A 12395-nucleotide genomic window follows, 5' to 3' on the forward strand; every position below is an offset into this window, starting at 1 on the left:
GACAATTTATTCTTGTTTTGAGAAAAAAAATCTGCCAATGGGGTAAGCAAAAGTTGCTTGTCTAGAATTCTTAAAACTAGCAAATGAATCTAACTTGTGTGTTTTTAAATTAAAGAAAATTGTGCTTCTTACAAGCAAAAATTGCTTTTCTTAAGAAATATTTTTTTAAAATGAGTGTGACAAAATCTTGATTAAGCTGATTTCAAGATTTTCTATGCTTAATTTAAGAAAATGTGACTCATAACAAGAGTTTTGTAGAAAATCTTTCCTGAAATAAATTATGCTTTCTTGATGTCTTGCTGATTTAAAGAATTATTTGCTTACTTTAGGATTTTACACCTTAATTTAAATTATTCATGTAACAAAAAAAGCTTACTACAGGACAAGTTTTCTTAAAACTAATTGTTTTTTTCAAGACAAACAAGACAATTTGTTTTATTTTAAAATCAAGGCACTAGAAGCATTCTTGATTTTTGCATTTTTATTAACACAGCAATAGGTCAGCAATTGTATTTTGACAGTCTTTATATGTCCATCCAAACAGCACGCCTAACATTACCTAAATTTTTAGCCGGGGTACTGTGTAGCATTGCCACTAAGTGCTTAATCCAGATACTCAAATGGGGAATACTAACTACTAAGATCAAAAATACATTTCCCTGCAGCTTAAAAACCAATATTCTAACATATGGTTTCCATTATCTCAGAAGAACATCTTTAAAGATCTCAGAAACAAACATGTGTTGAACCACTTTTCTGAAAAAAACAAACACAGGGAAGTAGACTCTAAGAGAGACTCACTCAATGAATGACTTCCACTCACCAAGCGCCTTCTTGTAAGAGGGGGTTGAATCACTGTCATGGATGGAATCTTTGAGTATTTCAGTTTGCAAGATAGACAGCAACGTGGAAATGTACTTTGGGTATGTGAGGTGTAGGGCATAGTAATATGCCATGAGGTAGAGCAGTCCCTCATAAAGATACTTTCGGTCAAAGGTGGTCACTGGTGTGGTTCCAACAGCAATCATGCAGTTGCCTTCAGAGACGAGCAGAACTGGGCAAGCCAGGGGTCGCCGACGAAGGTAGCCTTCATGGTCTTCTGAAGTCTACATGCCAGAAAAGAATGAGGATGATTAGAGCAGAACCTCAAGAAACACACACCCAACTAAAACACCTAATAGTAAAATGATAATAGTAAAAACTGTAACTATATATTAAGCAGATTGTGTGAATGTACATTACAAGTACCAGACGTACTACAGCAATTTTAAATAAAAAGGTACAGAAACAAGCCCTTAATGATATGGGGGAAAATATCCTTGTGATTTTTCTGCATATTATGTGATTGTGATTTAATCTTAGGTGCCAAGAACTTCACGTACATCACAAAGACACAGCTGAATCTACCATCATTGGAGAACTTGGAGCCACATTACAGCCTAAAATTGACTCATTATTCTTTGTAGGTTTTATTAACCTCAGGATATCATAGACCTGAACCTTAAGAATATTTAGAGCATCTCCACTCAGTAAATTTCATAAAGTGAAAGCATGATTAAGTGCAAAGTAAACAATAATTGCACATATAATATTGCATTCTCACCTTTAGGACATAGAAAAAAGCCTCACAGATGCTCAGCTTCTTAGGTGGTAGTGTGCTGGAAGGGAAGAGCAGTGGAAGGGCTCTGAACACAGCTGTTGCATCTTCCACTGGTTTGACAAAAGACAAATAAAACGATCAATCACAGCGAATAATGCAATATACAAAACATAAACTTAGACAAATCAAGGTACTGTAGAATTACCTCCATCCAAAGTTTTTGGAGGCTTCATTATTTTCTTCATGACACCATAGAACTGCACCTTTGAGTAGAAGCTTTCCCATATATCCTTCATCTCAGATATGTATCTGGAATTGGATGGTTGAATAATCCTCTGCAGCTCATCCAGGACCTGAAAAATACAGGCAGAAAAGACTGGCTCTATATCTGGTCTTGACAATAACCACTTAAACACGAGGGCTATAGTATTTAAAGAATTGGAAAATTATATAAAAGTTTCCCTAAAGGAATGCTGGGATGGCTAAAAGAAGTGAGTACTGCTTACATGGTCCAGTTCTCTGAAACAAGGGTATGCCTCTAGAACCCTCACTGGTCTGTCTTGCTCCTTTATTGCATCAGAGTTAATTAATTGTCTTCTACTCTCGTACTCCAGGTTAAGCAGTTGGGTTACAGCAGCTTTGTTTGGTTTCTTAGTCTTGTATATTTCTTGGAGTCTTGTAGTGTCTTTCCTGGGTTTTCGGACTGTCAAAGAAGTCAGCTGAACCAGCTAAGCACAGAGCAGATGTGTACAATTCATTTGCAGTGTCTATTAATAATATTCACCCCTTGGATGTTTTACCCATTTATTACTTTTCTAAATCAATCATGGTCAACAAAATTTGGCTTTTTGAGAGAGAAAAAGGTACAAAAAACCCTTTGTAAAGTGAAAACTAAATCCTACAAACCGATTAAATTAAAATATGTGATTGCATAATGTTGACAACCTTTAAAGTGGCTGACCAAATAACACACGTTACTACAGGGTAGAGTTGGACAGAAAGATTAAATACAGATATAGACAGTGTATTTACACAGGGCTAATTTCACATAAAATTGCATAAGCACTTTAGGTCTCTAGAGATGCAAGAATGTATAGCAAAAATATCAGTAAATTGTTGTAAAATTTAAAATGTGTGCATTTGATAAATTTGTAGGCCATTTGTTTAAAGCCAAAATGAAAGAAAACCACCAACAGCCCTTCTACTGGGTATCTTGGTAAAATTAATTTTAACTGCATAAAAGAAACTGGTGTGTCCTCAGTTTTTTTCAATAAGCAATAAAGCAGAACTTACTTCTTCACATTTGTGCACTGCAAGCCATAGAGCTCGACGCCTCAGGAAATGTTCAGGACCAGGAAAGAGATCTTTGATGTCATCTCGGGACAGTGAAGACAGCAGGTCTTCTCCAACATTTGCTTCTGCAATAGAAGTTTCCAATTATCACTAGATTACATAATCCATAATTCGTGTTATAAATAGGTACAACATTGATGCATATCATTATCATTTTAATTGTCTGGACACTGTAACGAACAATATGCTCTCAGAGAACGCAGCTGACGTCACGCCTGAAAGACCGCCAACGAACCCTAGCCGAGTGGAAGCGGACGTGTGCGTGTATTGATGGGACTCCTTTAAAGCCATTTTTTAAAGTGCATTTTTCCTTTAAAATTGTTTAATTCAACCAAGTCTAACATAAAAAACAAGGTTATTTCTCAATTATTTGTCTATATGCTACTACTGCTTAAATTTCTGTATGTTTTTTTTTATATGAGTTATGAGAGTTATGAGTCTCTCTCTCGCTCACTCTATGTGTGTGAAAATACGGAGTTTTTGTTTTTATAATCTAATAACAGTCTCACACTATGACTGATTCCCTGTACTGATGCGAAGGTGAATGTGCAGATTAGGGGTGCACGATATGACGATATAAAATCGTGAATGGCGATAACGAGTGGAGAATCGCAGGCGATCTACCAAATTAGAGAAATCGTATAGATCGCCTTTGCCAATTAGCGCAATGACTCTTTTATGCTGGTTCCCACCGATGCGTCAGACGTAGGGTCAGACTGACCAATCACAGCGAACTGTGCGTCTTCCACGCCTCCATGTTGTGTTTGTAAAAATAAAAACAACGACGGCTGAAAGCCAAACCGAGGAGCTGGTAATGAAGAGGAAATCCACCTCTGTAATCTGAAATTGATTCGGATTTTCTTCCACTGACCAAGACCAAACTACAGCGATATGTAAAGTGTGCAAAGACACGTGAAAACATCCGATGCCAGTACAACAAATTTATTCAATCACTTGAGACGTAGACATCCCAAGTAATATGCCGAAAGTGAAACATTCCGGGCAGCCGTCTCACAAGTGACCATAGCGCGCGACTCCGCCACACCTCGCGCGAACGATATGTAGTAGTATAAAGAAACATCCCTCAAAAACGGGAAGGAACATTTACTTGACGAATTTTAATGTTGCTTTGTGTTTCAGGTTTGAAAAGTGCTGGAATTTAGGCTAAGTAGCCTACTTGAAATGCTTGAAATTGTAACTACTTCGTTTCACATCAAATATCTGTCTGACTGAACAGTCTCTTGTATTACGTTAACAAATACGAGCCTCTTGTAATTCCAGGACGAAACATGACAGAACGTGAAGACGTTAAGATTGGGCGTTTTGAAAATAAACCACCATTAAATAATGTGATAAAAAAGCGAATTATATCGAATCATTTCGACTATATGTATAAATATTTAACTTGAAGTTTAAAGTGCTGGGAAATATTTAGTGCAATAGTGCACTTTAACAGTGTAAGGAACTGCGCGACGCAGAGCAGGGAGGCGGACACATAACAGGTAGGCAGTCCGAACATGAAATATAAACGGGCATGGTGGCACAAAGAACAAAAGGCACGGGAAACAAAGACTAGGCTGAACGTACTTACGACGAAGACGAAACAGAAACAGTTAAATCTACTAGAGCACGAACGAGGCAAGAGAATAAACAGGTAAGTAGCACAAAATAACCGATACCGACATGGGAGAGACGGGGACTATAAATACATTGAACTAGACTAGAAACAGGCAGGGTTGCCAGGTCCTACAAAAATATCCCGCACAAAGTAGCCCAAAAAACCGCATCCCGCGACCCCAGAATTTTTACCCGCGGCTGGATTTTCAAACAAGCCCAATTTGGCGTGAAAACCGCAAACCTGGCAACTATGGAAACAGGTGAAGACAATAACGACAAGCGCGTGGCAGACGTGGGGAAACCATAGAAACACACAACAAGGCGGGCTCAAGGAGCAGGGAACAACAGACGAGGAACAGGGAAACCGGAGTGACAGCTAGGAGAGGGGGGCGTAGCCCTACGTGACACAGTGTCACGTGTGTTGTTTACATTTTTTGTTTACAATGTTTGCACATGGAAAATTGCAATATCATTCATTGAAATCTGCATTTAAAAAAAAGCTTTGTAGCCCCAATTTTTTTTTGTTTTTTTTTGGATGGAAGATCGTGATAAAAAATCGAAATCGTGATTTTATGAAAAAAATTGTGATACTATTTTTTCCCCATATCGCCCACCCCTAGTGCAGATTAATATATAAAACGACTCCGATAGCCGCGTATCGATTAATTTAATTAATTTCACCGAGCTGTTCAAGAACCGGATCTTTTGGAAACGACTCATCACTATTATGTACTGGAAGAGGTTTTTCGGGCATAAAGCACGTTATACAACAGCCGTACACATTAACATTACCTAAAATTAACAGCCTCCAAACATTACCTTTCAGGGGTGGGTTTCCCGAAACGTTCGTAGCGCCAAGTACTTCGTAACCTCGTATGAAACGTATGAGGTTAAGAAGTACTTAGCGCTACGAACGTTTCGGGAAACCCACCCCTGACCTGCTCTAAATAGAATTTCAACTAGATACACAACCGCTTAGCGCCATTAGATCACGACAGATATTGGATAGTCCTGCCCTGTCCGGGACCATGCTAATATGGCCAAACCTGGTGGAAACTTTTAAAGACGAATTTTGAAAATGCCACAATTTTAATTGCCATTAAATCATGACGTTTTGCACACTACTGTTGAAAGAATTCACAGAGACTGAAACTGAGAACGGCACACGAATGTTTTAATAACTCCCTGCATCAAGATGTGCATAGCCTAGCATGCTAGCGACATAACACAAAATAGATTAACTCTAAACAAAGAAAAAAACTGTTACATACCTTTCAGAGTGGAAATTGTTATTTCGTCCAGTTTCTCCATAACTTGCCTTCAATTCTTCACTAGTTGTACCATGAAATCACATCCAAACTTGAACCTCAGTAGCACTTAACCCTACAGTCTAACCGTCGTCTTTAACCGTCGGCGCGAAAGTTGTAACGATACCATCTCCAGGAGTGTGGGGGAGGGGATGGAGATGGTTTAGTTCACGTTTTATTTATAAGCATATATATATATATAATATATATATATATATATAAATATATATATATAATATAATTTTTTTTTTAATAAACGAGTGAATGTGCACTATTATTTATTCCAGCTTTTGTAAGGCGACTTATGATAAACCGTATACCTCTTAATAGACTAATCCAGGTTTTCTTAGGTTCATGGGTAAATGAGTTCACAGACCAGCAAAGCAAAATGATTTGGCGCTGTGTTATATGCTTCGTTTTTGTGGGTCTGACCCTCAAATCCTACTCAGTCATATTAGTTCTGCACATAGCCATAGTCCAGATTTCCATGTAGTTTGTGGTATAGATGGATGTGTCAAAGAGTATCGTGTTTACAACATGAAGAATAACTCATTAATTGTGAGTGCTGTTAATTATAGTGGTTTTCCTGTATTTGGGCTTGTGTGAAATATTTATGTGATAAATTCATCATTACATTGTTTTGAATTACAACAGTATAATACCATTTGCTATGACAGATTACATGTCATGTAAAATTGAGATTCCAAACATGGCACAAGCAACAGAACTGATTATAGATTTGATATGACCTATGCTGTCATATCAATATATTATAAATATCTCATCTGATATATTATAAAAGGTACTCTGTTTTACATGGATGGATTGGATCATTAGATGGTGGTTTTGGACAGTTTTACAGCAATTAAAAAAAATTTTATTGTGGCCATTTGTAGCAAGAGACTGACATTCGAACGCTGTAGTTGGTACATGATTATTATGGTGAAGATTTGCTAAAGGTGTTCATCTGTTTGACCTGGCCTAAAGTGAACGCTATGAGTTGTGCTGTATGTTATGTCTTTCAAATGGGGCTTGCTTAACTGTGTTTTATGTTTACCAACTGCTTTGAGTCTTGCAGCTTTTGTTCATGTAAGACCACATGTTGTATGAAACATTATGACAGCCATTATTTCAAACTTGAGTCATTAAGTACATTTCTTAAAATGAGAATTTGTTTAAGTGGCCTTATTCTTTAAATAAGAAGAATAATCTTATTCTTATTCTAGAATTTCAACCAAACCATAGTCATACCCTGTAATTGGTAAATAAAGCTCAAGATGAGCTGAAATATCTTATTTAGAAAAAGTTAGACAAATGTTCTTAGAATGAGCTTAATTTTCTTGTACAAAACTTGCTTGTTAAGAATATTTTTTCTTTTTAGACAAAAATAAGAAATAAAGTCCATAAACAAGGGTTTTTTACTTTCTTAAAAATCGTTTTTTGCAGTGCTTACAGCGCCAGCAAACGCTGTTTTGAACGCCTTAATGCAAGCCTTACCTACTTGTTAGGAAATGCATGTGTAACATTACAAACATGATAAAACAGCTTGTTATCACATCCAAACACTGTTTTAGAACAAAATATGAGTTTTCAGTTCATTCTTCAAAAGTTGCACTTTTGCTCCAAGTTATGCTCAGAAACACTGTTTAGAGCGCTTACAGCGCCAGCAAACGCTGTTTTGAACGCCTTAATGCAAGCCTTACCTACTTGTTAGGAAATGCATGTGTAACATTACAAACATGATAAAACAGCTTGTTATCACATCCAAACACTGTTTTAGAACAAAATATGAGTTTTCAGTTCATTCTTCAAAAGTTGCACTTTTGCTCCAAGTTATGCTCAGAAACACTGTTTAGAGCGCTTACAGCGCCAGCAAACGCTGTTTTGAACGCCTTAATGCAAGACTTACTACTTGTTAGAAAATGGATGTGTAACATTACAAACATGATAAAACAGCTTGTTATCACATCCAAACACTGTTTTAGAACAAAATATGAGTTTTCAGTTCATTCTTCAAAAGTTGCACTTTTGCTCCAAGTTATGCTCAGAAACACTGTTTAGAGCGCTTAAAGCGCCAGCAAACGCTGTTTTGAACGCCTTAATGCAAGACTTACTACTTGTTAGAAAATGGATGTGTAACATTACAAACATGATAAAACAGCTTGTTATCACATCCAAACACTGTTTTCATTAAAAATATGAGTTTTCTTTTCATTCTTGAAAAGTTGCACTTTTGCCCCAAGTTATGCTCAGAAACACTGTTTAGAGCTCTTACAACGCCAGCAAACGCTGTTTTGAACGCCTTAATGCAAGCCTTACCTACTTGTTAGGAAATGCATGTGTAACATTACAAACATGATAAAACAGCTTGTTATCACATCCAAACACTGTTTTAGAACAAAATATGAGTTTTCAGTTCATTCTTCAAAAGTTGCACTTTTGCTCCAAGTTATGCTCAGAAACACTGTTTAGAGCGCTTACAGCGCCAGCAAACGCTGTTTTGAACGCCTTAATGCAAGACTTACTACTTGTTAGAAAATGGATGTGTAACATTACAAACATGATAAAACAGCTTGTTATCACATCCAAACACTGTTTTAGAACAAAATATGAGTTTTCAGTTCATTCTTCAAAAGTTGCACTTTTGCTCCAAGTTATGCTCAGAAACACTGTTTAGAGCTCTTACAACGCCAGCAAACGCTGTTTTGAACGCCTTAATGCAAGCCTTACCTACTTGTTAGGAAATGCATGTGTAACATTACAAACATGATAAAACAGCTTGTTATCACATCCAAACACTGTTTTGGAACAAAATATGAGTTTTCAGTTCATTCTTCAAAAGTTGCACTTTTGCCACAAGTTATGCTCAGAAACACTGTTTAGAGCTCTTACAACGCCAGCAAACGCTGTTTTGAACGCCTTAATGCAAGCCTTACTACTTGTTAGGAAATGCATGTGTAACATTACAAACATGATAAAACAGCTTGTTATCACATCCAAACACTGTTTTGGAACAAAATATGAGTTTTCAGTTCATTCTTCAAAAGTTGCACTTTTGCTCCAAGTTATGCTCAGAAACACTGTTTAGAGCGCTTACAGCGCCAGCAAACGCTGTTTTGAACGCCTTAATACAAGACTTACTACTTGTTTGGAAATGCATGTGTAACATTACAAACATGATAAAACAGCTTGTTATCACATCTAAACACTGTTTTGGAACAAAATATGAGTTTTCAGTTCATTCTTCAAAAGTTGCACTTTTGCTCCAAGTTATGCTCAGAAACACTGTTTAGAGCGCTTACAGCGCCAGCAAACGCTGTTTTGAACGCCTTAATGCAAGCCTTACCTACTTGTTAGGAAATGCATGTGTAACATTACAAACATGATAAAACAGCTTGTTATCACATCCAAACACTGTTTTAGAACAAAATATGAGTTTTCAGTTCATTCTTCAAAAGTTGCACTTTTGCCACAAGTTATGCTCAGAAACACTGTTTAGAGCGCTTACAGCGCCAGCAAACGCTGTTTTGAACGCCTTAATGCAAGCCTTACCTACTTGTTAGGAAATGCATGTGTAACATTACAAACATGATAAAACAGCTTGTTATCACATCCAAACACTGTTTTAGAACAAAATATGAGTTTTCAGTTCATTCTTCAAAAGTTGCACTTTTGCCACAAGTTATGCTCAGAAACACTGTTTAGAGCGCTTACAGCGCCAGCAAACGCTGTTTTGAACGCCTTAATGCAAGCCTTACCTACTTGTTAGGAAATGCATGTGTAACATTACAAACATGATAAAACAGCTTGTTATCACATCCAAACACTGTTTTAGAACAAAATATGAGTTTTCAGTTCATTCTTCAAAAGTTGCACTTTTGCTCCAAGTTATGCTCAGAAACACTGTTTAGAGCGCTTACAGCGCCAGCAAACTTAATGCAAGACTTACTACTTGTTAGAAAATGGATGTGTAACATTACAAACATGATAAAACAGCTTGTTATCACATCCAAACACTGTTTTCATTCAAAATATGAGTTTTCTTTTCATTCTTGAAAAGTTGCACTTTTGCTCCAAGTTATGCTCAGAAACACTGTTTAGAGCGCTTACAGCGCCAGCAAACGCTGTTTTGAACGCCTTAATGCAAGCCTTACCTACTTGTTAGGAAATGCATGTGTAACATTACAAACATGATAAAACAGCTTGTTATCACATCCAAACACTGTTTTAGAACAAAATATGAGTTTTCAGTTCATTCTTCAAAAGTTGCACTTTTGCTCCAAGTTATGCTCAGAAACACTGTTTAGAGCGCTTACAGCGCCAGCAAACGCTGTTTTGAACGCCTTAATGCAAGACTTACTACTTGTTAGAAAATGGATGTGTAACATTACAAACATGATAAAACAGCTTGTTATCACATCCAAACACTGTTTTCATTAAAAATATGAGTTTTCTTTTCATTCTTGAAAAGTTGCACTTTTGCCCCAAGTTATGCTCAGAAACACTGTTTAGAGCTCTTACAACGCCAGCAAACGCTGTTTTGAACGCCTTAATGCAAGCCTTACCTACTTGTTAGGAAATGCATGTGTAACATTACAAACATGATAAAACAGCTTGTTATCACATCCAAACACTGTTTTGGAACAAAATATGAGTTTTCAGTTCATTCTTCAAAAGTTGCACTTTTGCTCCAAGTTATGCTCAGAAACACTGTTTAGAGCGCTTACAGCGCCAGCAAACGCTGTTTTGAACGCCTTAATACAAGACTTACCTACTTGTTAGGAAATGCATGTGTAACATTACAAACATGATAAAACAGCTTGTTATCACATCCAAACACTGTTTTAGAACAAAATATGAGTTTTCAGTTCATTCTTCAAAAGTTGCACTTTTGCTCCAAGTTATGCTCAGAAACACTGTTTAGAGCGCTTACAGCGCCAGCAAACGCTGTTTTGAACGCCTTAATGCAAGCCTTACCTACTTGTTAGGAAATGCATGTGTAACATTACAAACATGATAAAACAGCTTGTTATCACATCCAAACACTGTTTTAGAACAAAATATGAGTTTTCAGTTCATTCTTCAAAAGTTGCACTTTTGCTCCAAGTTATGCTCAGAAACACTGTTTAGAGCGCTTACAGCGCCAGCAAACGCTGTTTTGAACGCCTTAATGCAAGCATTACCTACTTGTTAGGAAATGCATGTGTAACATTACAAACATGATAAAACAGCTTGTTATCACATCCAAACACTGTTTTAGAACAAAATATGAGTTTTCAGTTCATTCTTCAAAAGTTGCACTTTTGCTCCAAGTTATGCTCAGAAACACTGTTTAGAGCGCTTACAGCGCCAGCAAACGCTGTTTTGAACGCCTTAATGCAAGACTTACTACTTGTTAGAAAATGGATGTGTAACATTACAAACATGATAAAACAGCTTGTTATCACATCCAAACACTGTTTTAGAACAAAATATGAGTTTTCAGTTCATTCTTCAAAAGTTGCACTTTTGCTCCAAGTTATGCTCAGAAACACTGTTTAGAGCTCTTACAACGCCAGCAAACGCTGTTTTGAACGCCTTAATGCAAGCCTTACTACTTGTTAGGAAATGCATGTGTAACATTACAAACATGATAAAACAGCTTGTTATCACATCCAAACACTGTTTTGGAACAAAATATGAGTTTTCAGTTCATTCTTCAAAAGTTGCACTTTTGCTCCAAGTTATGCTCAGAAACACTGTTTAGAGCGCTTACAGCGCCAGCAAACGCTGTTTTGAACGCCTTAATACAAGACTTACCTACTTGTTAGGAAATGCATGTGTAACATTACAAACATGATAAAACAGCTTGTTATCACATCCAAACACTGTTTTAGAACAAAATATGAGTTTTCAGTTCATTCTTCAAAAGTTGCACTTTTGCTCCAAGTTATGCTCAGAAACACTGTTTAGAGCGCTTACAGCGCCAGCAAACGCTGTTTTGAACGCCTTAATGCAAGCCTTACCTACTTGTTAGGAAATGCATGTGTAACATTACAAACATGATAAAACAGCTTGTTATCACATCCAAACACTGTTTTAGAACAAAATATGAGTTTTCAGTTCATTCTTAAAAAGTTGCACTTTTGCTCCAAGTTATGCTCAGAAACACTGTTTAGAGCGCTTACAGCGCCAGCAAACGCTGTTTTGAACGCCTTAATGCAAGCCTTACCTACTTGTTAGGAAATGCATGTGTAACATTACAAACATGATAAAACAGCTTGTTATCACATCCAAACACTGTTTTAGAACAAAATATGAGTTTTCAGTTCATTCTTCAAAAGTTGCACTTTTGCTCCAAGTTATGCTCAGAAACACTGTTTAGAGCGCTTACAGCGCCAGCAAACGCTGTTTTGAACGCCTTAATGCAAGACTTACTACTTGTTAGAAAATGGATGTGTAACATTACAAACATGATAAAACAGCTTGTTATCACATCCAAACACTGTTTTAGAACAAAATATGAGTTTTCAGTTCAT

General features: G+C 36.8%; 1 protein-coding gene across 1 annotated transcript; it reads right to left on the reverse strand.

Annotated features, from left to right (window-relative positions):
* Window positions 1–568: 568 nt before the first annotated feature.
* On the reverse strand, window positions 569–5965 carry LOC143508162 (uncharacterized). The gene is made up of 6 exons (XM_076996689.1): window positions 5842–5965; window positions 2894–3018; window positions 2107–2328; window positions 1806–1953; window positions 1604–1710; window positions 569–1106 (listed from the first exon to the last, which is right to left on the reverse strand). Exons 1-6 carry the CDS (start codon window positions 5879–5881, stop codon window positions 798–800), a joined length of 951 nt encoding a protein of 316 aa, XP_076852804.1. The 5' UTR covers window positions 5882–5965; the 3' UTR covers window positions 569–797.
* Window positions 5966–12395: the final 6430 nt, after the last annotated feature.

This window comes from Brachyhypopomus gauderio, unplaced genomic scaffold (assembly GCF_052324685.1).
Source record: "Brachyhypopomus gauderio isolate BG-103 unplaced genomic scaffold, BGAUD_0.2 sc818, whole genome shotgun sequence".
Lineage (NCBI taxonomy): Eukaryota > Metazoa > Chordata > Actinopteri > Gymnotiformes > Hypopomidae > Brachyhypopomus > Brachyhypopomus gauderio.